The sequence below is a fragment of the Megascapheus bottae genome, chromosome 10 (genome assembly GCF_031878675.1).
Source record: "Megascapheus bottae isolate mThoBot1 chromosome 10, mThoBot2.hap1, whole genome shotgun sequence".
Lineage (NCBI taxonomy): Eukaryota > Metazoa > Chordata > Mammalia > Rodentia > Geomyidae > Megascapheus > Megascapheus bottae.
In genome coordinates, this window is record NC_143518.1 from 23944597 (window position 1) to 23971803 (window position 27207).

Sequence of the window (27207 nt, forward strand, 5' to 3'; positions counted from 1 at the left end):
CATGCTAGGCAAGCACTCTACCGTTAGGCCAAACTTTCCCCGCCCCCCCCCCACACAATCTTTTTTTCAAAGTGTTTTTGTGTTTAATTTTAGAAAGAAAAATTTATTCAGATGATATAACCATGCCACTCTTAAGCCTAAACTTTACTTTCCTGAGTGATACAGAAATGTAAGAAAACTCAAGATGCTTTTCTCACATAACCCAAGGAAAATAGATTTTTAAATACAAAGAAAAAAAAGGAACAATGAAATCAAGAAAGCCTTGTCCGGTTACATTTTAAACCTTAGCTTTCTTGGAATATTCATCTGTAAGTTTCCAGTTAAAAAACACATACTCCTCTTGAATTCTGAATTGAAGGCTGAATATAATTGTGAAACACACTTCTTTCCCAAACTACCACATTAGGACAAGGTCAAAATGTGTTGCACAAAGTTATAAACAGTTCATGTTTTTCTTCTTGAGGTAAATTTTATGAATTTTGTCCATAATTCAAAAATTTCTATTCTCATGAGTTTGTTTACATATATATGGACACATACACAGTTTTGTACTTGATAGGCAATCGTGATTGCCCACTAAAATTTCAGGGTCAACATTTTTTTTTTTAGTTCATGGGGCTTGAACTCTGGGCCTAGGTGCTATCCGTGAGCTCTTCAGCTCAAGGCTAGTGTTCTACCACTTTGAGCCACAGGGCCACTTCAGATTTACTGGTGGTAGCACTCTGCTCTTCTATCTGCTTTAGTGTCATCTTTTCTAAATGACAGTTGTATCCAATCCATCAATCATATTATTCAAGAACAACTTCCTATATTCCCTCAGATATCCTCTGTTGGGTGATAACCCTTGCACTGACAACTACTGAATACTAGAATTATTAGAATATTGTATATTACGTGTAGCCTTTAATTTAAAAAATAAAATTTAAAATGTGTTTTGTAGCCTTTACAAATCAATATCCATAATAAAATTCTTAATAATTAGCAATAGGAGTAACTTTCATGAGTGTAAGAGATAATAATTTCACTTAGCACAAGTTACCAACTTTAACAAGTCCTATTTAGGTGAATAAATTACTCATTGTGGACAAGAGATCTGAGCTCCTTAAAATGTATATATTATTTAAAAGGGCCAAGTGTTACTACCTTCTAGTTCATGCTTCCTTTCTAGATTTTCCTAGAAAGGTTTAAAGGTTGCTGGGTACGGTGGCTCACTCTTGTAATCCTAGCTACTCAGGAGGCTGAGATCTGAGGATCAAAGGTTCAAAAGGACCTGGGCACAAAAGGACCTGAGACTCTTATCTCCAATTAACCTCTAGAAAACAGGAAGTGGGGCTTGGCTCAAGGGTAAGGTGGTAGCTTTGAACTGAAGAGCTCAGAGACACCACCCAGGCTGAGTTTAATCCCTATGACCCACCAACAAAAAAAAAAGAAAAAGAAAAAGAAAAAGAAAGAAAGGGTTAAAGATAACAATTATTTGTATATAACATTTCAAATATTTTGTTTGAATGATGGGGACTAAAATATTTCAGAGCATCTAGAACTATCAAAGATCTAGAATTCTCAAGTAATTTTCAATGAAGTAGGGAACATATTGACAATCCTGATTGAGCTCTGGACCTTGATCTAACAAGTTTGCTTAACCTTCACAAAGATTTTGAGGTAGCTGTTATTAATCATATTTTTTACAAATGAGAAATTAAGCTCAACAAGTCAGACAGTTGGCTCAATGTCAAAGCAGGGTTTGAATGTAAACTGTCTGGTTCAAAAAGACTGTGTCTTTCCCCCAAAACTATGCTGTCCTCCTTTAAAAAAAAAAAAAAGTGGATTGAAGCTAGGTTTCTGTAAATGTACCTCTGGAGAATCATCCATTAGGACTACGTGAAGTCTGCCTGAATATACTTTTACTCTATATGCCATTCTGATTTTCATGACTATTAAATTCCACCTGCCTAGACATTCAGTGATTTTTTTTTTAACATTACTCTTGTTCTGGGTCAGATTCCAGGATTCAAATTCCTATGTGAGCGCATACCAGTGAGTTTCCTGATAGCAGGAACTAATGTCCTCTCCATTGTTGGGTCTCTATAATCTATCCCGGTAGCTAGCATGAACAGATTGCTTGTTGAGTGGACTTTAACTGAATGATATTTCTTCTTTTAGACCTTGGCCTTATACAATCTTTCAGCGTGGCTTTGACCTGGTTTTGGGAGAGCAGCCCTCTGATAAAATATTTAGGTAAGTGGTTATTAAGGGAATTGCTTAGGTAGGTCTGCAAAGCCAACACACACGTCTTTCTGAACTTGTTTTTTCTCCTAGTACTGAATTATAATATAGGAATAATTTTAAGCATTTTGTCCCAACAATGGCACATGCACCAAATAATGGCCAGTGATAGCTTTTGGGGACTTAGAGTCACACACTTTCCGTTTTATTCCTAGTTTCCTTCCTTGACAGCTCTGTGAACTTCAGTAACTTACTTAAACTTTTGGAGCCACCTGCTCACACATTTGTTAAATGAGCGGACATTGCATCCTGGACTAGATTATTTAGTGGGGTATACGAGGTGATACAGGGAAAGTCTTTGACCCTAAAGAAAAGCGGGACCAATTGTCAGTTTCTGTGTGTTTGTTTCTTTACATCTAATTTGCACCTTCTTCGCAGCATCTTAACTTGATGAAAATTAATCTTTTCTGTCCCTGCATTTCCCCTTTCCTAAATTCTACCATACTGTGGCTTTATAAAAATCTATTGCCAACCTGATCAAGTATGATGCTTCTAGTTCCTCCCAAATTTCTGCCTGCACATTTGGCAGTAGTGCACATTACAAAGACCCCCAAGCTAAGGGAGGATTTGGTTGGCAACTATGAAGTAATGAATCTTCATAAAATTTAATTCATATCAGGCTTTTTCAGGGATGCAAAATTATTTTAAATCTAAGACCTTATCATTCACCCATTTTCTCAGCCTATTTTTTCCCTGTAGTGTACATTTTCTGAGTATCTACTAAGGGAAGAGATTGCGCTTGCCCTTGCAGTATGGACATGAGTGCATCTCTCCATGACCAAGCCTTCCAATAGAGAAAACAAATAGTTTTGCATGAGTGGTTGATGTTAAAGGATGAATTCAGCAACTGCATGCCATGGTTGGAGAAATGATGAGTTGAGTGGGATAAATGGAAGTCCTGCTTTCTATTCCTTCACACTCCAGTTGGCTGAGGCTTGCTTACTACCCCCTTTTCACTCTCTCTGCTAGGCCTACCTTAACTTTGCTCCTGAATTTGCCTCCTTGAGTTCACTACTCTGTATAACTTGCCCTGCTCCGCCTGGTGGCTTAGGAGAGACTCGGCTTAATTATAGCAGTGTTCTCCTAAGGCATGCTCTTAGCTAGAATACAGAAGCACTTCCTCAGAAGGCCTTTGCTCGCCCTTTGCTCTCCTGAGTGTCTCTCCCTGGGCAGACTGGGCCCACATTAATGACATTGTCCTCAGGCTGCTTTTGAGGATTCATTTTGGAAAAGATATCAGCTGCATTCTTTGGGCTGTAAATTGGTCCTTTAAACTTTCCAACAATGATTTATCATTTGGCTGACTTTTTCTTCCTCTTTCTTATGCTTGTCAGCCAGGACCTTTGAAGGCTAATGAAAAACAAGGCAATAGGGGAATCAGGTGTAGTTTTGCTAATTAACATGGATAAGTTTCCTGGTCCCTGAGAAGAAGAAACCAATACTAAAAGTCTACAAAGATTTAATGAACTTGCTATTAGAGCAGAACTTATACAATACTGTTCCATCCTCAGAAATACCATTTTCTTTTAAACATATTGACTTCCTACTGGATATCATGCCCAAACACTATATAAAGAGGAATGAAGAACGTTGTTTTGCTTGAGAGAGGTGAACTCTTTCAAGTGCCAATCAGTTAATCAATAAAAGATTAATAATTTTTGTTCCTAACATAAAAGCAATTAGTGTCTCAAAATGATAGTGATATTTTAGACATTCGAAACATTAACCAACTACCAACAATAGCTACTCTGGAAATGTTTATGACCTAGTCACTTCCTGCAGTTGGTTAAGCTACTATTTCATAATTTTGTCCCAATTAAGCCTAAGTGTCCTAAGCCAATACATATTCTCTGAAATGTGGAATAAAGTTCTAGATTCTGACTTTCAAAACTTCCATTGAATACCAACATACAAACTCCTGTAAACAAGCTACTCTTCTCTTCCCTTCTCTTCTCTTCCCTTCTCTTCTCTTCCCTTCTCTTCTCTTCCCTTCCCTTCCCTTCCCTTCCCTTCCCTTCCCTTCCCTTCCCTTCCCTTCTCTTCTCTTCTCTTCCCTACCCTTCTCTTCTCTTCTCTTCTCTTGCCCTTTCTTCTTAGTCAAAACTAGCTTCAAACTGATCCACAAATAAGTGAGATATTTCCCACTCTATGCATTGAATCAAATTCTTTCCTCCTCTGAAAATCTATCCTTTCAATTCACTATAAATCCTATTCACCTTCCTGGTCCAGACCAGGTCTCTAAGTCTATCATCTCTTGAGCAAATCACTAAGATATGACCAAGACAACTACTGTCTTGAAGAGTTTAGTTGCACCCAGGAAATACTTTTCTATTTTCTATTTTTTTTGGTCCTCTTTAAGAATATCCTTAATTCATTAAAAGGACCAAATGTGAGACCCAGTATAAACCAATTAATTCAAGGAGATGTGCCAATAGCGACGGCTATGTATGGGCTCACTGATAACCACTATTGACACATGTTTTTTAACACACTGCATTAGGCCAATGACTTTTCCTCCTCCAAATTTCTCATATTTACCAGTCAATTATTTTATTTCAGATTTATTATTAACTTGCTTTTCATTTCCAAAGAAGATTTTGGTTATCTTGACAGAAAGGCTGGCATTCTATTTAGATATCTGATAAACAACATAAAATTGGATCCCAGTAGGTCTTCTGTATCTATCTCTCGTTTTCCATTTCTGATGGTGACTAAGAGGTTGATGCCAGTCCCATTTTTATAACCTGGAAACTCAAGCTGGATTGAAAGAGTACAAGAGGATCTTGCACAGCACAACAGAGTCTTCTCAGCAGATTGGTACTGAAGATGTCCTCTTGATTATGGTACAAATCACTCCATTTTACTAGACTCTCTAGTGGCAGGATTCATTCAGACCAATTTATCTCTCAGACATGTTTCTCACAGTTTTCCTGGAATGGCCTTCTCTGGGAAAGGGTAAAGATGCTTGGTCAAAATCTATTTATCATTTTCTCTCAGTCTATGCCAAGCTATGCATGGAGAGAAAACAGACTTATTCTTTCCAGTGCTCTCTCGCATGTGTGTGTGTGTAAAAACTCTGGTTTAATAGGACCATGCCACATTTAATGCAGCCACCAACTACAATTGACATCACCGGCTGTCACGAGCAAGAGGGCACACTTTGGGAGAACATTCAAGATGCTCACACAGCTTCTCTTGGGTGTTTTGTTTTGTTTTGTTTTTTGAAGTTGTTCCTGCCAAATCTGCACAGATGAGGGACAGATAAGATTTTAGGACACAGTCTTTTTCTGACAGCTTACTCTATATTTGGCTTTTGGAGATGTTTAGTAGATTTTTTCAGATGAAAGAAAGCTTTAGAATCTCATAGGCATGAGCCAGCATAGGCTGAAAGTTGCTATGATCCACACCTGAGATCTAGATTGACCTTATCTTTCCTACAGAGACAGCTTGCAGGGGAGGGAGGACTATTAACCTTCTTAGTATATTAGATGATGAGCCAGGAGTATGGCCTAGTAGTAGAATGTTTGCATAGCATCTATGAAACCCTGGGTTTGATTCCTGGATACTACATACACAGAAAAAGCCAGAAGTGGTGCTGTGGCATAAGTGGGAGACTGCTAACCTTGAGAAAGCTCAAGGACAGTGACCAAGCCCTGAGTTCAAGGCCCAGGACTGGCAGATATATGTAGATAGATAGACAGATAGATAGATAGATAGATAGATAGATAGATAGATAGATAGATATGTTAGATGTTAATGATGTAAAATAGATAGATAGATAGATAGATAGATAGATAGATAGATAGATAGATAGATAGATAGATATGTTAGATGTTAATGATGTAAAATAGAACCAAAGTGTCAATAGTGGGAGACTGGGAGGACAAATAAGCTGTATCTGAAGTGGACTTGCCATGTGAGAGCAGGCTTTACATTCTGAGTTTCAAATTGACCCCATCACAGATTGAAGATGACGTTGCTTTTCTTGTGGACTTCCAGTGTAGTATCACAGAAGCTACCATGAATTTAGGATACCCACTTTACCAATCCCATATCCATCTTGACCATTCAATCCATTCATCCTCAGAGGCTAAGCCATAGAGAGGATTGCTGTCGCCATCACTTTGGTTTTTAAAGTAGAGAAACACGTAGCATCTCCTTATTGATTTGTCAATAAGTATTTATCGAGTGATGTCCTTGGCCATAAATTTCATTAGTCACTAGGGTTACAAAGATGACAAAGAATTGCCCTCTTCCCCTCCAGAGATAATACTCTTCTTAATGATGATGGGCTTGGAAAAAGACAGATAACTGATGGTCAGTGAAGGCCTCTATGTAAAATAGGCAGAAGAAGTCTCTGTGTAAAATAGGCAGAAGTAGGAGCCTTGCCCAGTCTCAGGATTGAAAAATCAAGGCTCTTGGGATCTTTCTAGAAGGATTCTCACAGCCAATGAGTCAATTCAGTATAAAATCTGGAAAGAATATTAGGAGCAAATACAAAGTGGTGAGCCAATTAGGCTCAGTTAGGAGGTGGGAATCCAAAGTGAAACAGGTGGGGAGGAGGAGAAGGTGAAGGGGTGGAGGCTTACACTTTGTTCTAAACAGATGGAAAGCCATAAAACAGTTTCAATTCAGGTTTACTTTGTCCCTCAGGAATCAGCTGCATGCAGCTGATGAGGGAAAACTAGGAGATGGATAGGCATGGACTCTACTTTTCCAAAACAATAATTAGCCATCATCAATTTACCAGAACTGCCAATGGTTTCCTAAAATCTGTTACATAATCAAAGTAAAATTATAGTTTCAAAACCAAAATAGAAAACAAGAGCTTATCTCTCTGTCCAATGAACTGCCCCGTCTCTGGCACCAGGAAAGCTGGTAGATGTTCTCGAAACAATATGTGATAATAGCAGAGGCACTCCTGCCAGAGCCTGTGGGGTCAAATGATGTCTCCAGAATGTCCGTTTTGAGCCAGATGTGATAGCTCACAGCAATAGCCCCAGGTTTTTTGGGAGTCAGAAGTAGGATTATCAGATGTCCAGCCCTGATAAAACTGAGCCAGACTTGTCTCAAAAGCAAGCAAATACAGGGCTGGGGGCACCTCAGTTCAAAACCTAGAATAAATGAGCAAGTGAGCAAGAAAGAGAGAGAAAGAGAGACAGAGAGAAAGAGAGACAGAGACACAAAGACACAGAGAGAGACACAGAGAGAAACACAGAGAGAGATAAAGATGCAGACACAGAGAGAGACAGAGACAGAGAAACAGAGAGAGACAGAGACAGAAACAGAGAAAGAGGAAAATACACATAAAATGCAGAGAGAAATCAAACTCTTGGAAAGTTTGTCCTTCAATTCACATTCACCTTTAAGTCCCAAGTGCCAGGTGTCTTCAGGATAATTACTCTCCCTGAATCATCTCCTTAATATAGCCAGATGTAATATGTGTGCATGTGTCTATCTGTGCATGCACACGTGATTAAATATGCTGTCATGCCTTCAACTTAACTAGTTAATTCACGGAAGAATGAAGGAGAGGCCTTCTTTAGTCTGCTAAGTAATGGACTTTTCTCATCAACTGCAGAGCCTTCCCTTGTCTCACACAGAGCTGGTCCCATGTAACTGCCTGTTCCCCTTAGGGCAGGCAGTTTTGAGAGCCTCCTTCAGGACAAGAAACATCTGGGAGTTCTCAGCGGAGAAATAAGGGAACAAGAGTTAGGGTACAGATAGAGAAATCCTGCAAACTCAGGCCACAGTCCACTTACTCACATGCTCATATCTCCCTTGGGAATGTCCCACAGTGAAGCTAGCACCAGCCTTGGTTTTGTTGTTGTTATTATTGTTTTGGTTTTTTGGGGTTTTTTTTCCATGTTGATACCAAGGGTTAACTTGCAGAGCATGGCAGGAAGTCACCTAGTTTGGGAGTCCCAATCAGTGGGACTGCTTTTGTGGCCAGCATCCAGGAAAGGCTAAACTAAAGATTTTAAGTCAGGGCCAGGAGTTTGGCCTAGTGGTAGAGTGCTTGCTTAGCATGCACGAAGACCCGGGTTCGATTCCTCGGTACCACATACATAGAAAAAAAGCTGGAGGTAGTGATGAGGCTCAAGTGGTAGAGCTCTAGCCTTGAGAAAGTCCAAGGACAGTGCTCAGGCCCTGAGCTCAAGAGCAGGACTGGCAAAAAAAAAAAAAGATTTTAAATCACCAAATCTAGTTTCCTAGCATCTCAAACAGAGCAGGGAGGAAAAGAGATGATGTGGGTTAATGCACAGAGAGAGAGAGAGAGAGAGAGAGAGAGAGAGAGAGAGAGAGAGAGAGAGAGAGAGAGAGAGAGAGAGAGAAGAGTAGGGTTCTGAAATGGTGTTCTGTGAGCTGCACACTAATATGCAGGACTCAGCTTAATTTTCAGCATCTTTCCATTGTTCCTCCCCCCACATTAAGTTGGGAGGGGAAGCCAGACTACCACAGCTGAAACTCGTGATGTCCCAGCCACACCCATAGACTAGTTTTGACTGTGAACACAGAGCTTTTGAATGTCTTTGAAATGATATGAATGAATAAACAAATAATTTCAAGGTTTCTTTAAGTTTTCCCTTGAAATGCTGATTGATTCTTTTATTCCTTTTAGTAATAATAATAATAATAATAATAATAATAATATTTCTCCATATCCCAAGGGTTAGCTCTGTTGGTTCAGGGTGTAGGAGTACGGAGAATAAATCTCAGTCTGTTTGTTCCTCCCTCTCTTCTCTTCATTGGAGGATCCTGGCATTAGTTACTGCTGTTCCTGATACACAGAAACAAGAAATAAAGTGTTTTTTTTTTAATTTGTCAGGGCTTCTCTAGGCTCAAAGTAACCATTGCTGTCTCTTGAGGTACCCCACCTGGGGGTGGGAATGGAAGGGCAGCTTCTCTATCAAGCTGCTTTCAATTATGCTTCAAATCTAAAGAAAGCCAAGGCTCACTGTCTTGCGAGGTGTTGAAAAACTTCTGATATCTGGTAAGTGGGTAGCATACTCCATTTGCCAGCTATCTGATCCCATAAGCAGGCCCAGGCCTTTCTGCATCCCTGTCCCTCAGTCGTCCCATCCACAAAGGGTAAACATTGAGCCTAGCTGAAGAGGACTGAGGGCTAAGGGAGGCAGTCACTGGAGTGATTATGGCCATCCTTAACTACCTGGTGTTTGTGTTACTGCAGATTCACCTACACCCTTGGGGAGGGCATGTGGCTACCCCTGAGCAAGAGCTTTGTGATTCCGCCAGCAGAACTGGCCATCAATCCCTCCGCCAAGTGTAAGACAGACATGACCGTGATGGAGGATGCTGTGGAGGTCAGGTGAGTCTACTTTTAGGATGTTGAGTAGCACATGTGGTTTGGGAGGCAAAATAAGAAATGACCTGAAGTTTCTAGGTGCTGGAGAAGTCACCCAAGCATGCTGGAAGGAGAAGATGTTGAGCTGCCTGCAAGTTCTTCACTCAGAGGACCGAGATTTGTACATATCTAAGTCAGTATTGCAGACCTCACGGCTCATTCACTAGAAGAAGACATAGAGTTACAGTCCAGAAGCACTTTTCATATACCCTAGGACTGATAGGCAAGAAAACATTCATTTTTCTGCCGGACTTTAAACCTCCTTTGCCTGGGTCTAACAGACATGGCCTATTTCCCAGATATAATGAATATCCATCATTTGTTAGTTCAGTCTCAGAATGTGGATAATCTTCAACATTTTTGCATGTGTGCTCATATGTGCACATGTGTGTGTGTGTGTGTTGTATGTGTGTATAAGTTGTGTGTGTGCTGGTGAAGGTATTGGAACTTAAACTCAAGGTCTGTACACTGTGGGTTTTTTGTTTTCTCTTTTGTCTACCAATTGAGCAAAGCTCCACTTCTAGCTTTTTGGGGTAGCTAATCAGACATAAAAAGTCTCACAGGGCCGGGAGCTTGGCTTAGTGGTAGAGTGCTTGCCTAGCATGCACAAAGACCTGGGTTCAATTCCTTGGTACCACATACATAGAAAAAAAACAGAAGTGGTGCTGAAGCCCAAGTGGTAGAGCTGTAGCCTTGAAAGTCCAAGGACAGTGCTCAGACCTGATCTTAAGCCCAGGACTGGCAAAAAAAAATAAAAAAAAAAACAATAAATAAATAAAAATCTCACAGACTATCCTGCTCAGGCTGGTTTTTTAAATTTATTTTTTATTGTAATTAATAAAAGGGTTACATGATATTTGCCAGATAGAAGGTGCATTAATTCACATATATTGATACCCTTTCACATGTCTTGGTCCCCATTACCCTCCCCTCCACACACACCCCCCATCTTGAAGCACAGTCCTCATATCTCAGCCTCCTGTGTAACTAGGATTACAGGCCTGAGCCACTGGGGCCCAGCTCTTGGATTTTTCAAAGAGAGAATTAAACTTCATATAGTTGGCCAGATATAAATATGAAGAGTAATGCCAGTTGTTGCTTCTGGATCATCATGCCTTCTCCTGCCTCCTGCTCTTGTTCCTGCAGAGAGGAGCTGATGACATCGTCCTCCTTTGACAGCCTGGAGGTGCTCTTAGATTCCTTTGGGCCTGTGCGTGACTGCAGCAAAGATAATGGTGGCTGCAGTAAGAATTTCCGCTGCATTTCAGATCGCAAGTTGGATTCCACTGGTTGTGTGGTATGTTTGTCCTGTCATTGTTGGAATTTCTCTTTGGAGCATGGAGAGAGGAAATTTCTCAAGGTGGGATAAAATGCAGAAATGCAGATGGAATATGCTGTGGTTCCCATTTGTAACTACTATTTAATCTATGTTAGGAATTTTGTCTGGATAGATATACGGTGCTAATCATCAGACAGTACTGATACTGAGTACTTACAGCTCACCTACCATGTGTTCAGTACTAATGCCGAGTACTTACAGCTCACCTACCATGTGTTCAGAAAATTCTAAGAATTATATGAAATAATTTTTTTCCAGTCTAAGCTAGTTGGTCAGAACTCTGAGAATCAACGATCTGATAGTATAAATTGACTCAAAGGATAGAAGAAAATTTTTAGAGTAATGTATCTAGAGTTAGAAGTAATTCATGCTAGAAATGGCAGAGAAAATATTTTAAAAACTGCAATAATCTTGAAAACCACAATAAATTCCTACTTCTGAAAATGGGTGTTTCTGTGATGTTTTCAGTTCTGTGGTCTGCTGCTGTTTTTGTTTTTTTTTTTTAAACATTGTGTGTGTGTGTGTGTGTGTGTGTGTGTGTGTGTGTGTGTGTCTACTCATCTATGTGCCTACACGGGTGCAAACACACACATACTAGTCCTGGGACTTCAACTCAGGACCTGAGTGCTATCCCTGAGCTTTTCTGTCTAGTGTTCTGCCATTTGAGTCATAGCTCCACTTCCAGCTTTTTAAATGGCTAATAAGAGAATACTGTCTCATGCAATTTCCTGCTCAGGCTTACTTTGAACCATTTCTAAAATCTCAGGCTCTTGAGTAGGTAGAATTACAGGCATGTACCACCAGTTCTCAACTGTGGTTGATTTTAAAAGGTGCTGTTAGTAGGGTGCCAAATGGCTCATGCTTATTATCCTAACAGTTTCAAGCCAGTCCAAGAAGGAAAGTCTGTAAGATTCATATCTCTAACCACCAAAAAGCCAGAAGTGTAGTTGTGGCTCAAATGGTAGAGTGCCAGCCTTGAGCAAAAAAGCTATGGGACAGCATCTAGGCCCAAAGGCCCAAACTACACTCAGAAAAATAAATAAGTACACAATGCTATGTATTAGTAAGACTATTGGGTTAAATTGGTAGCAGCTACTTCCTTTGTCATGGTTTATGCTGGTTCCTTTGTGTTGGTCACTCTTACACCCATCAGACTGAACTTTAAAAAATTATCATTCTGGCTCTTCCTAGTTTAGAATGGGATTGATGCAGTCCTCAGGAAGGAAGAGGGGACAGAACAAAGAAGGATGACATAGAAGCCATACAAAGTGAGAACAGAGAGGAGAGAAGAATCATTCACCCTGGCATGTGGTTACTGCAGCAGTGGAGGAAAGGACCAGAAGCGTCTAGCCCTGGGGAGGATATGGTACTCCATCATGCTTCCCAGTCTGACTGCTGTGCTGTGTGAGAGGACCAGAGCAGGGCAAGCTGTGAGAAAGCTGAGCCAAGGCCCTCTTTTATCCTCTGGCTTTCCCATCTGAACACCTGTTCTGTTCAGGGAGCCATTGTACATCAAAGATAGATATGTACTTTGGGGGTCTAGCTGGAATCATTCTGCCTAGTAGGCTGAAGCTAACAGAATCCTGGTTCATCTAAGAAGGAAGATGATGACAGAAAGAATGAGGGGGGGGGAGGGGAGAACTGAGGAGAAGATAGAAGGCGAAATTAGCATGTATCATAAAGAGGACAAAAAATAACAGAGAAAATTATAGAGAACATGCAAAGAAAAGTTCCCCTTAGCTCATGTCTTCTAAAGGCAGCCAGGAGGTAAGATGCTGTCCCTCAGTGATCCCCTCCTGGGGTGGCTTCACCCCACTGACCCTTCAGAAGATTCCATTGTCTGTTGGAACTCTCAGCCGAAGCACTTCTTTCTGCCTGTCTTCCTTCCTTCCTTCCTCTCTCTCTCCCATTCTCTTTCTTTCTTTCTTTCTTTCTTTCTTTCTTTCTTTCTTTCTTTCTTTCTTTCTTCTTTCTCTATCATTATGTGTTTCTCCATCAAGATCTCCATCTATCATTCTTTACTAGTCTTTAGGGCCATTATAAGCTATGAAACACTGTGTGTGCCCATGTGTGTTCCTCCAAGCCACACCCCCTAAAATCCACCCCCACATGTATCTGACCATGCATTCGTGCACTCAGGAACAGATTCTTCCTCTCTTACTATTTTTCTGCCCCATACTAAGTCCCTGAGGATTTGCCTGTCAGGTGCCTTTTTTATTTTATGTATTTTTTTTTCTGGTGATCCTGGCCCATTTAACTTTGCTGATGGGTTTCTATACATTTAACATTGTGATCTGTGAGACAGAGCTAGCAGGACTAGTTCTGATGAATATGTATTTTTTACTGTAAGGCTGCTGCATTTTAGAACTGGAGCAACTGCAGAAAGTCACCCAATTATACCAGTACTTGGTATTTGCGTAATACTTTGAAGTCACTAGTCCACATGGCTCCCAGAGGAAGGAGGGGGGAAGGCTGATTGGCAGACAAAACCAATGAAATGTCCTCATTGGCCATGAAGCATATGATTGCTGTGGCAGGCGGGGAGACACAGTGAGAGCTGATTATTACATGATGATGCTGTGACACTACCGAGATTACAGATTTGACTTTGAGCTTGACCTGATACCATTGGCCACCCCTATAGTCCCAAAGCTCTAGTGTGTTAGCAGAGTGATCCCTTGCCTTGCCTTCTAGAGACAGGCTGTATCATCACAATTGGAGAATCAGCCTGCCTTTCTCTTTTTCTCCTTTCCATGTAGACCTGAATTTTCTTCCCTTTTCAGCGCTACCCAGGGCAACTTCATTCAGTTCATTAGGTGCTAAATCCAAAGGATTCCCAAGAAAGGCCTATTGAGAGAGAGAGAGAGAGAGAGAGAGAGAGAGAGAGAGAGAGAGAGAGAGAAAGAGAGAGAGAGGCAGGCAGACACAGAAACACAGAAACAAAGGCACACAGAGAAAGAGACAGAGAGAGACAGAGACAGAGAGAGACAAAGAGAGAGACAGAGAAAGAGACAGAGAAAGAGGGAGAGAGACAGAGATTTCAGAGCATGCTGAACCTTGAGTATTTTGGTGATTTAATTCAAACCCGACAGGTGGAATTTATGTTATGTCCACATTAGCTGCTCAACTTTCATTCTTTCTAGGAAGGCAGGACACGTTTCTCTGTTATGCACGGACTCCCACAGGGTTAATTGCTACCCAGTTAATTGCCCTGTTGTTTATATTTTCTCTAAGGACAGGAAACAAATACCCATGAAAGACACAGATTTGTATGAACCTCAACACATTACAAAGTGAGAGCGCTCTCCAGCACAGGAATTATAGCAGGAAGATTTCTAGAAGCACATGTCAACCACCCGCTGCCACTGACCACGCCTAAAGCATTTGCCTTAATATCCAGGATGGAGAGAGAACAATGACTCCCACCTATGGAAGCCAGACAGCAGTGTTGTGCTCTGTATAACACCTGTAGGGGTGCTTTAGTGTCATATTGCTGCTCAAGAAAATTACACAGATTTTAGCCGCCTAAAGCTCTACAAACTCAATATCTTGAAACTCTAGATGAGAATTCAGTGTGGTTCCCATTGAGCTCAAATCAAGAGTCACCAGGGCTGTAATTCTTTCCTGGAAGTAGCCTCTAGAGGAAGGTTTCCTAGCTTCTACAGTCCTCTAGGCTCATGACCTACTTTTTGTTGTTTTTAAAGCAAGCAAGACCATACTAAATTCTTCTGACGATTCTTCTCCCATTCTGCCTCCCTCTTCCACTTTCAGAGACTCTCCTGTTTCAACTTGACCCACCTACCAAATAGAGGATAATCCCATTTCAAGATCTTTAGTCACACCTTGAAGTCCCTTTTTCATTGTATGGATAACAATTTGTTCATAGATTCCTATGATTATGATGCAGAGTTGGAAGAAACCTCATGGAGTATGGTAGTAGAGATTACAGCAGGCTTTGTGGGCAGGCACCATCCTCTCAGCTCCCACCTTTACCTGGACTTTACCTAGGCCATCTTTATGCTTATCAAACCTGCCTATGAAAGTTCAATACCAAATCTTGCTTGACAGTGTGAAAAGGATACATTGACAGCAAAGTGAGAAGCCCATACTCTCACAACTTCCTTTCCCATCTTTACACTTATCTTCAAAGTAGGCATGGGAATGTACTCAGGCACATAGACTATGAGCATGTAAAGGATTGAAGTCCCATGTCATGCTAGCTTGTATGTGGAAACATGACCTTCCTAACGTTCCTAACCAGAGCATTATGGTCAAATGAGCTTTGAATTACCCAGTGACCCCATCACTCTTCACTCCACATGCTGTCCACAATGGTTTCCCATGAAATATGTCATTTCACCTCTACCAGAGCACAGATGCTCATGCTCAGAAACCATTGTAGATAGCTTTCTCTCTCCTTTCCTCTCTTGTCCTCTCTCTTTCTCTCTCTCTCAATCTCCCTCTCTCTCAATCTCTTTCTCTCCCCCCCCCATCTTCCCCATTAGACAGAAAGCAGAAGAGTACACTTCAGAAGTTTCTAGAAAAATGGGGACAGGAAGCAAGTCCTCAAATCCTAAAATATAAATTTAATTCCATCAAACTTTTTCCCCCTTGGGTGGAGTCCTGCCTGGTGTGGGAGTGCATGTCAGAGTCCATCAGAAAGTTGTGTAAATCATCATTTGTGAAAGGTATAAGATTTCCATCTAGTGAAAGAGAACCTATTTTGAGTAGAGATTGTGATTGCGTGTCTTATGAATCATCCAGGTAGGGCAAGCCAGGATTAGCTGAAGGAATTTGTCCTTCATCTCCCAGTGGCCCTGAATGTTGTTCACTCATATTCACTCTACCAACAGAGGGTCTGCTTTGTAAACTGGAACTGAGGTGCCTGTGTCTCAGACCCTGTGAGATTTCGAGCAGCTTTCTAAGCCATTAATCAACCAAAAATCATCAGTAGAAAATGAGGGGAAAGATGGCAAGGGAAAGGAGCTGAATGGGGAAAATCATTTTAATCTCATTAGCAAGTTATGCCATAGACCAGTAATAAGTCAAGAAGCCATGAGTATCTCATGAAAGATGATTAACCTTGTATATTTTAGGGGTCACTGATATATGAGCTCATTTATTAAACCTTCTTGATGGGGGAAGGCTGTTGCCATAATAAATGGAATTTTCTTTTTAAGTCTGTAGTTCATAAAGTCCCTGGGATGGGTAAATGTAACCTATGCAAAGAGGGGTTAATATATGAACTTGGGGCACTCTCCTGATCAAATAGTCCTCTTTCAGTGAACAAGTAGAGGACTGTCCACTGTTAATGGCTGGAAAGCATGTCCAGCTATAGCAAATGCCAACTTTTAGAAACAGGATCGCTTCTTAACCACTGGAGTCAGGCTGCACATATTTATAAGAGGAGGGACATGAATTGGAATCTGAGACTGCAACTTGCACTGTACATGTTCCTAGGAAAGGAAGGCGTGATTTGGAGTTTGCAATTCCTTTGTGCTTAGTTTGGGCATAGTGCTTCATATCTATAATCCTAGCTATTGAGGCAGTTGTAAATTGGAGTATCTCACTTTGCACAAGTCCTGGACAAAACCTGCTCCCCCCCACACATACCAGCATCTGAAAAATAACTAAAGGAAAGGGTATGTTCTGAGTGGTAGGATGCTTTCATAGCAGACAGGAAGCCCTGAGATCACACCCCACTATCACTACCATGATTGCTTCTACCACCACTAACACCTAAAGGAAACCTGGGTTGTAAGTATCACAGTAGAAGAATCACAAAAGCAAGTTCATACCTGAGAAGCTTTATTGATTAACTCCTTGGGGAACAGGTATTCTGAATACTAAGGATTAAGAACAAACTAGTTTTTGATGTTGTTGTTGATTTGTTTTTACCAGTCCTGGGCTTGAGCTCAGGGCCTGAGCCCTGACCTTGGACTTTCTCAAGGCTAGAGCTCTACCACTTGAGCCTCCGCTCCACTTCTGGCTTTTTTCTATGTATGTGGTTCCAAGGAATTGAACCTGGGGCCTTTGTGCATGCTAGGCAAGCACTCTACCAAACTCTTGGCCCACAAACTGTGTTTTTTGTTCTGGGGTTTTTTGGAAACTTTTCTGAAATATTTTGCTCGGAACTATGTTACAATAATCCCATCTTTCTCAGTGACTAAAGGTTGTTACTTTGGGCAGTTTGTAATATTTTGTACAAAAATATTTGTGCCCATTATATAGGACAAGTGAATATATATAAATTATGTGTGGCAGGGTGTGTGGGGGGTGAAGTTGTATGAGGATGAATGGAGAGATGGACAAAGAAAAAATAATATTAGCCTGAATCTACAAGTCCGTAATTACCCAAGAATGCTGCAGAAATTGCTAAAATGAGATAATAAAAAGACAGTCTTGGGCCCGGAGTTTGGTCTAGTGGTAGAGTGCTTGCCTAGCATGCACAAAGACTCGGGTTTGATTCCTCGGTACCATATACATAGCAAAAAGCCGAAAGTGGTGCTGAGGCTCAAGTGGTAGAGCACTAGCCTTGAGAAAGTCCAAGGACAGTGCTCAAGCCCTGAGCCCAAGCCCAGGGCTGGCAAAAAAAAAAAAAAAAAGATAATCTTACTTTACCTTTTTGTTACCTTGACTGGTGGCCTTTCAGTGAACCCTGGTTTTATCATAGTTAGGAAGGGATGGCAGAAAGGAAGAAACATACACACAAGGTTTAGGATCAGACAGATCCAGGCCCAGGCTGACTCTGCTGTTTTTGTATCACAGTGGCCTTGCTTAGCTTTTCTGAGTCATCTATACAGTAAAGAAGAGCCTGCATTGTTGGGACTGAAGACAATATATGCAGATGATTAAAGAGCGATCTTGTTTAATTCCCAATAGTTGGGGATTACTATTATTTTAGATTTTCTTATAAGAAAAAGATACAATAGTCAATTTGGAGAAGGTAGCTAATGCTGTCTCATTTGCAAATCTTCTACACGAGTATGAAAACTAGGTGGTCCAGTTTGGAATAGCAGTGGTCATGAAGACATTGGGGTCAGGCAAGATGTGGATATACCAACATTGGGAATTCTGGAGCAAGGCCTAGCCTGCTTCTGTTTTGTTTAGTGAAGTCTTTGTCAAAAAATCATGCTTGATAAATAGAGCATTCTGGGGAAAAAAAAAAAGCAGGTGGTTGGAAAGATGTGGAGTCCTGGCTGGTGTCTGAGGTAGCTAGTTGGTTGAAACCATTTGCAACAGGAATGACAGGAGGACTGGATTATATCTCTGCTGGTTGGCTCTAGCAAGCTTTATGGAAGAAAAGCAACAAGAACAAAAAAGGAACATGTGGCTACCAGTGCAGCCCATTTAATTTCAATCAAACGTTCTGTTTCCATACCCAAATCCTTGCCTGGGAAGCCACACTGTGCTGAAGCCAGCTCCCTTCTGATGACACATCTGGCCTAACAGCTGGGTGGCCAAGGAGTTTGATATGTGGGGGGGGGGCTAACAGACCATGGGGTGCAATCCTCAGCTGCCTCATTTGCTTGTTTACTGTCACCAGAAACATCTGGGTTTGTGCAGCAGGGGGCAACTCTTGGAAACTTTCTTAAATGCTATCACCTTCCAACCTCCAGCTGCCTTTGTGGGGAGAGAGGGGATTGACCTGGCTGGGGGCTTGGCAGGCCAACAGGATGCCATTTGTTTGGGAAATTGCAAAATTAGTGTCAGCAAACAATGCCTACCCTGCTGTGTTCTTTGACTTGGAAAGAAGAGAGAGGAGGAGAAGTGCGTTTCAAATGCACATCTGTAGCAGTTCTGGGTGACTAGACCAAGATGCTGGCAGCAAGGAAAAGAATAAGCCCCACAGTAGGCAGGGAGAGGAACATTGTGCCACTGAGTTTTGAAAGTGTTGTTTGTGCTTGCTTCATTTTGGTTTAAGAGAAATGTGTTTGACAGCTCCCAGGATGGGTATCACACTGTCATTGAAAGCCTGGACTTTGGAGTCCCATCTGCACATGGACACGACATGGCTCTGCTTCATTCTAGCTGCTTGAGCTTGAGCAACTCACTTGCCCCACCCAGCCTATTAGAAAGAACCAACTCTAAAGTGAATGCATAGTCTCCATTACACAGGCGGTGGATGCCTGGTGCCAAAAAGTCACAGGCTTTTAAAAAGGAGTCCAGTGCAGCCAGCAGTTAATTGTCATTGTTAATGATTTCCTTATCTTTAAATGGGGGGATAATATAGGGTGTTGTGAGATAAAATGTCTCAAGCACTTAGCACAGTGTGGGCTTCTAAGTGAAGACGGCTCGTAGGAGTTGATGATAGAGTAGCCAAATCAGGACACCACAGCCAGCCTGGCAAAGGTTCAAGAACAGATGTACCTTGAACATTGATGTGCCTTTAGGAGTCAAATGCGCTGCGCCTCCGTTTCCTCCTATGGGAGGGGGAAATGGCCACACTATTTACTCGATGAGAGTGCTATTGGGTTGATTTACATAGTAAGTTAGATCAGTGACAGGCAGGTAATGGGTATTGTGAAACCATTGCTAAGGCTCCCCTAGCCATGTGGCGAGGAGCCCAGGATCTGAGGTCTCTTCTTTAATTTCTCCCCTTGCTGTCATACTTCGAGAGTTTTGGGAGAACACTGTTGTACAGAGATGCTAAAATCTCACATTAACCCACTCTCAAGACCCATGGGTGTTTGTAGAGCAGGTATCTCCATCCATGTGTCTTTAGGGTGAGCCAAGGGAGGTAGGCAGATGCTAATCCAGACACTCCTATGGGGAAAGCCCTCAAATCCCGTTTCTAGGCTACCTTTGCTCTTTCCTCCTGCAGGCTGGAAGCCCTGACGCAACTCATTCTTTCAGTACTGCTGATCGGTACCAATAGAGAGAAAGTACTGTGAACATTGAGTCACAGGGCTCTGACTGCTAACTCCAAATGGCAGCACTGCCCTTCTATTGCTCACAGGAAACTCTTCTAACTCATAACAGTTCTCATCCATCACTTAACCCTTTCTGCCAGCTTGAGTCTCAAATGGGAAGCTGGATACCTCAGCTCTGCGTAAGATTACTGAGTTCCCTTCCAGCCCACTTAAAGGAAGTGGCCTAATGCAAACGATGTGATCTATGCCCAGAGAGAAACAAGATGACAACAAAGGTCATTTGCTTTAAAAGGCAGTCCAGCTCAGAGAGGAAGTAGTACATTACTGGCCAATGTTAATTGTTTCAACGCCAATAGTGTCAGTGGTTAAATTTAGGTTCACAGTGGGCCTAGTCCACTAACTCATCTGCTTTTGTGGATGCTTTCTCACTGTGCCAGTGTCCATCTGGACTCAGCCCCATGAAGGATAGCTCAGGCTGCTATGACCGCCACATTGGAGTGGACTGTTCAGATGGCTTCAACGGCGGCTGTGAGCAGCTGTGTCTTCAGCAGATGGCGCCCTTCCCGGATGACCCAGCATTATACAACATTCTCATGTTCTGTGGGTGAGTGGAGTCACTACGGAGATTGCTGAGCTGCAGGACTTCTGAGTGCTAGAGCTTGGAAAGTCCTTGGGAATGAATGTCTCACCTTAGGTTCCCTTTTAGGCTCTGTAGAGAGAGTGTGTAGAGTTCCAAAGAAAAGGGAGTTTTAAAGTCTGGGTCAAGAGGACCTGTGGGAAAGTCTAGTCCAGTCCTTGGAAATGTAGAAACCCATCCTCAGGGACTTTACTGCAAAGAAAATCAGCCACATGGCTAATTAACCACATGGTTTGCCTAAACTCAGAATGTTCCAAGTTGTGTTTGGAAGAGCTTTTTATGTTAATTGTGACCCCCAAGAAAGCATTTTGTGGTCTAAAACTTGGAAAGATTGTGTGAAATGAATCAGTAAGGAAACAAACAGGGAGATCTTTGGAGGAGTGGAAACTTGTTGCAATTTCTTCTTCATTACCACAGCACTGTGTGCAACTACCTTTCTCAAAGTGATTGGTTCCTCAAGGTAGAAAACCCTTTATGGGGGTTAGCTCTCTCTACTACCTCCTTGCATGTGTTTTCAGTGCAGCTTTGTAGGGAGCAGGTTAGACAAGGCTACTAACCCAATGAGGAAATCAGAGCCCGGTGAGGTGAAGTGTCTTCCTTAACACTGGAGAGTTGGTAAGTAGGAAGATTGGAATCAAGAATTTAGGCCCTCTTTGATTTTTAAAAGTTTGGCAATTTTCTCCAATTTTAATTTTATGTCACTAAGTGGAATTATATTTAAAGACAGCTTCCTGCTAAATTTATCAAGTAAATATTTAGCCCATTCTGCAGTTCCCATAGCTTGCTTGTCTAGCTTTCCCTTCCATTTCACCCTCCTTCCCTCCCTCTTCTTTAGTCTTTCTTCCTGCAAGTCAGACAGAGGCTTACTTGATGCCACATACTGTGTTGACCATTATGCTACAGAGGAGAGTCCTTTAGTTATTGCTCTCAAGAATTCACCATCCAGTCAGCTTGCTATGGAAAGCAGTGTTTGTGGAAATAAAGTGATGCTGGATTGCTACTAAAAATCAGTGCCTACCAAAGAACATCCAATAGATTAATACTGCTTTATTTTTTTTTCTTGCTTGATTCTTTTGCAACTGAGCAATTTTCGTATTTAATTTCTTGTGAAATTTCATTCCATAAATAGACATTTGTTCTCAGTGTTAATGTTCTCTACAATGTTATCAGCAAGGTTGACCCACTTCCATTAATTAATTCAACCGAAATTATGTCCATTTGAAAAATTAATAAATACATAAAATTGGTACCCATTTGCACAGAGAATGTAAGTCTTAGTTATAGGTGAAACTGCAAGCTACCAGACCTACTATTCCTCAATACAGGAGTTTATATATTGGGACACACACCAGGAAAAAGGGTCCGAGGGTCATGTGGAAGAAGCAGCAAGCTATGGAGGATGAACTGAGGAGGGAATTAACCAGATCTGCCCCTCCTCCCCCCTACACACTGTTTACGGCACAAAGAAAGACACAGTTCACTATCTTGCCCCAGACCTGGAAGAAGCCATAGTATCATTGGTAGATTGAGAGTTAAATCTGTTCACTCAACTAAGTCAGTCATCCACCACTGAACTTTTCTTTGCTCTTTCAACTGGAATTAGCCATACATATGTCAATGCTATCCAAGGCACTATTATATATAGCCTGCCAAAGAAGTACTTGATTTGATGTTCTTACATAAAGACCAAAATCACATGTACTTATAATCAAAGAACTTCACTCACAACTGTTCACATGGTAAATGAGGAAAACTAGCAGTTAAAACTTGTACAAACGTAGGCCTCACGAGCACCTCTGCTAATAATAATAACATTCCCTGAGTAGTAATATTCTGCACTGAACGTTTTTTTTAAATAAGTTTTTAAAATTTTGTTGCAAAGGTGATATGCAGAGGGGTCCCAATTTTATAAATCAGGTAATGAGTAGCTTTCCTTTCAAATCCTTCCCTCATTTTCTCCCAGACTCCCCCTCCTGACTTCCCTCCACCCTGCCTCCCCCCCAGGAAGTTGTAAGTTCATTTCCAACATAGTGCCTAGTGGCTTCCACACTTTGTTTCACTACATCTGTGCTTCCCTCACTTCCCCAAATCAGATAAACTTAAGTACTAGACAAAGGGTACAGAAATAATAATAATAAAAAAACGAGGTCAGAGAGGAATAAATCAAAGAAAAATGGAAAGAAGAAGCAAAAAACCACAACCTGTATAATAAAAATCCTATAGCTTCCATTTCTTGAAGTTAAATTCAATAAGTATCATTTTGCACAAGTTCTTATTATTAAGTATATAACTTAATCTCAACACTCTCCTTGTGGTTTTGGGAACTAAAGCTCAGAGAAGTTAATCAATTGCCCCAAGTTCACACAGTAATGGAGAGAGAAATTGCTATTGCAATATTGCCTCTCAGTATTTAAACTATGATCTTTTGTTCTTCACTATAGAATCGTAGTCTTTATCTTATTATAACAAGTATTACAAATAGTGATATACAGTGTGCTTAATATCATGAGCAATTCTAATCTTATATTTTATAGGAAAACCCCAATTAAATCATTTTTTCTTCTTTTCCAGTGACAGAATTATCAAAGAAAAAGTAGTTTGATTAAGGAATGTATAATACCTCACAATATAATTAAAATAAAACCCAATTCATGACTTATGGGGCACTGACCTATGATTAACAAATTCTATTGCTTTTCTAATAGAGTGTCATCCCAGGGAGAGCACGAAGGAGGCAGCTCTCAGTTAATGGAGCATTTGGTGCTCACACCTTGTGTTCTAGTATCTGTTTAGTTCAGGACACTGACTGTGAATGGGTGGGGGGAGCAGGGATGGTGTAGGTTGATCTTATGTTTGGATACGTTCAGACAGAACACAGTGAGTGATCATAAATCTTCCTAATTTACTAGTTGACATGTTATAGGACCTGATTAGAAAGCGATTAATTTCTTAAGCACAGTGTCATTCCTTTGCTGCCTAATGATCCTACAAATAAATGCAGGATCTAGCTGTATAGATGGGCTCTGAGAAAGGCACAAGCTTATCTTGGATTTCAATATGTTTAGTCATTTAGAAGCTTAACACCAGTGATTTTCACTTTGACCTATTTGGAAAAGACAACTATTAGAAGAGAGAATATCCCATGTTCTGAAAGAGTTATGTATAAACTTTGAGGGCTAGGGATGGTATCAGAGCCGTCTGTTGTGGCAGCAGGATCCTGTGTTTGATTCATAGCACAGGAAAGAGGGAAAGCAAGCAAGCAAGGAAGGAAGGAATGAATTCACAAGATGCTGAGAATTTCTGTTCAGATTTAAGACATGCAGTTTAAAGAAGTCAAAATCAAATGGGAATATTACTATTTTTTGGCCATCCAATGCTCTCTCAAAAGCATGTCTTCCCAATGAGTTGGGCTGACTTACTCTCATGGCTCATTGATGGAATGGCTCCTTGTGTTGGATTCTCTACCATGGTAGGTGCATCGAGGACTACAAACTTGGGGTGGATGGACGTTCTTGCCAGCTTGTCACGGAGACCTGCCCAGATGGAAGTGACTGTGGCGAGAGCAGGGAGCTTCCCATGAACCAGACTCTCTTTGGGGAGATGTTCTTTGGTTACAACAACCAATCCAAAGAAGTGGCTGCTGGACAGGTGCTGAAAGGAACATTCAGGTGAACTTCGTGTGCACAGAACTGCTTATTCAGGGCTGTCACTGGCTCTTCTTAAGAGGCTTACACTCTCCATTGTGCCAAACTCCTTAAAAGACAGTGGGAGCTTGCCCACTGTCATTTCCAATCTATGTTCTTTTTCTAAATCCACAAATCCTACTTTCTCTGGGTGTGCAGTAAAACACTATAGGCTTTACCTTGCTCAGGCAAAGGCTGAATGGATGTCATTCGATAATCTCTAGTTCCATTCTCTCTCCATTTTCAAGAGTCAACATGTAAGTGTGAGTCAATGAACAACAGCTATCCTTGCAGTACGAAGCAAGGATTCTGTAGATCAGGGATCAAATTCCCGAGGCTTGTGTTTTCTTCACATATTTCAACTTAGTTGATTGCAATAAGCTATATTCCACTATCTATGAGAAATGAGAATCTAGTTGACTTCAGTTAAGTCAGAGATTTTAAAACTGTTTTAAACAAGTAAAATAATACTACCATTATTTTCCATGAACAGTATTGAATGGGCCTATAATTGTTACTTTTAAAAGAATTGATTTTAACTTTTTAAATATTCTTAATTTATTTTAATTGTAAAGATGATGTTCAGAGAGGTTACAGTTACATAGGTCAGGTAATGAATATATTGCTTTTTCAACAGTGTCACTTCTTCCCTCATTTTCTCCCAGATTTTTCCCTCCTGATTCCCCTCCCAATAACTTGTATGGTTCATTTCCAACATTTTGTCTAGTGAGTATCACAGATGATTTAGTTCACCTTTGGGGAAAATCAAGAAAGCAAAACCAAACAAAGAACCACAAATAGTAACATTAAAAACTTCTTGGACTTTAACTCAGGCCCACAGCTCTATTTACAGCTTTTTTTTTTTTTGCTTACTAGCTAATTGGAAATAAGAATCGCAGGGGCTTTCCTGCTGGGGCTGACTTTGAACTGTGATCTTTCCTTCTTCATTCCTCCTGAATAGCTAGAATCATAGGCATGAGCCACCAGCAACTCTTTCTTAATTTCTGATGTCAAAAAATATTGATAGGATAGGGACCTTGTTATACAAATACAACAGTCAATTTGATACAAGACTTGGGGCACTCAATTCCTTTTAAGAATGTAAAGGATGGGCCTGGAGTTTAGCCTAGTGGTAGAGTGCTTGCCTAGCATGCACGAGGACCCGGGTTCAATTCCTTGGTACCACATACATAGAAAAAAGCCAGAAGTGGTGCTGAGGCTCAAGTGGTAGAGCTCTAGCCTTGAGAAAGTCCAAGGACAGTGCTCAGGCCCTGAGTTCATGGCCCAGGACTGGCAAAAAAACAAAAAAACAAACAAACAACCCCCCCCCCCAAAAAGAATGTAAAGGAGTTATGAGAATAAAATGATGGCTGGGGTCCTCACTGGAATATAGAAATGAGACTTGACCATGTATACATCTTGTCAAGAGGGATTTCAGAGTAGGATCTGGGGGCAAAGTTGTATTCCAGTCCTTCAGTAGCTTTTCTATCCGCCTGTACCCTTTCTCCTTGAATCATATGTCTTACTAAGAGCAGGGCAGGTGAGGAAAATTTGTCCAAAAACATGTTGTTACATTGTGTCATGAAATACAGACCGAAAAGCAAGCAGTGAAGACCACTTGGACACTAAGTTATTTTAAAGTCGACCCTGTTTCTAGGCAAAACAACTTTGCTCGAGGTTTAGACCAGCAGCTGCCAGATGGGCTAGTGGTGGCCACTGTCCCCCTGGAGAATCAGTGCCTAGAGGAAATCTCAGAGCCTACCCCTGACCCTGACTTCCTGACTGGTGAGTATGCCTTCCTTTTGCTAACAAAACCCAGCCATCTCTGTAGCTAAGTCTCTTGAGCTTAATTCTTTTTCGTTTTTGAGTCAATGATTTCTTTGATAGATGATAAATGCCCATTTTAAAACCACTATGAGTAACATTTTTCAGAAAAAAATTGTCTTTACTATCATATAATTACTTGAAAAATGATTTAATAATATTATTCCTTGCTTCTTTCACAGGGCTTCTTTGAGAACAAATGCGGTAATAAATGTGAAAGTGTTAAGAGTTTGGGGTGGAATTAAAAGATTACAAATTAAGAGAGAGAATCTAGATTCCTGCTAGTTCCTAAATGCACATTGTTACTGCTTTTAAGCTCCCTGAAAGTACTTATGGAATAGATGCCCTGGGAGAATAGGACATAACCGGTTTAAGTTGTCAGAAGACCCCAGGTTGGAATCCTAGCTCTGCTACATTATACCAGGGTAACACAAGACTAACATGGTCTCTGTGGGCCTCATGATAAAATGGGAGCAATCTTATGAGTTGTTCTGCGCCTGAGGCATTCTTTCTCAAGGCTTATTAGCAGGTGTGAGTTGATTGGAAGAGACAGTAACCTTCAAGCTTTCTGCTCCTTCTTGCGCCTCTTAAGAGTCCTGGCAACTGCTGGGCTAACGAAAGGACTTAAAGGTGTTCATTGGACTCAGGAAAGGCTGCTCATGATTTGTTGAAAGCTTGCATATGAGTTCAGTCCTTTCTTCGTTGAGTTCATCTCCCCATTATTTCCATCCCTTACTCATTCTAAGTCTTATTCTATACCTCCTCTTTTTTCCTTCCTTTCTGAATGAAAGTTTGGGATGAAGACAGGCCTCCTCCTGCTATTAAATTATGCTGACACTTTAGTGTAGACTTCACAGGGATTAGAAGTTGGTCTACCTGAGGAAATATAGCAGAGTAACTAATAGCTCAGACTCCAAAGCCTAACTGCAATGCTCAATTCCACAGTGATTGTTTTAGACAACTTGCTTCCCCGTGCCTCAGTTTCTCTTACCTGTAAAAATGAATATTATATTATGGACTTCCTCACCAAAGCGATAAGAATAATTAACATTTATGAAGTTTTTATAATACAAAATCTGTTTGTAAAATCTGTTTTTTAACTAAGTAAATGTACTAGCAAATTATGTGTTCCTTACAGAAAAAAAAGGAAAAGAGAAAACGTGAATATTATAGAAGCATGTTACATAAGTACATGAGAATAG

General features: G+C 41.0%; 1 protein-coding gene across 2 annotated transcripts in view; it reads left to right on the forward strand.

Annotated features, from left to right (window-relative positions):
• Nucleotides 1-27207, forward strand: part of Astn1 (astrotactin 1) — a 299981-nt gene that overhangs the window by 199924 nt on the left and 72850 nt on the right. For both annotated transcript variants that reach the window (XM_090340377.1, XM_090340378.1), the window contains exons 9-14: nucleotides 2161-2235; nucleotides 9476-9613; nucleotides 10796-10946; nucleotides 20299-20465; nucleotides 23972-24166; nucleotides 25839-25966. In XM_090340377.1, coding sequence (XP_090196503.1) covers nucleotides 2161-2235; nucleotides 9476-9613; nucleotides 10796-10946; nucleotides 20299-20465; nucleotides 23972-24166; nucleotides 25839-25966 — 854 coding nt within the window. The remainder of the gene's footprint in view (nucleotides 1-2160; nucleotides 2236-9475; nucleotides 9614-10795; nucleotides 10947-20298; nucleotides 20466-23971; nucleotides 24167-25838; nucleotides 25967-27207) is intronic.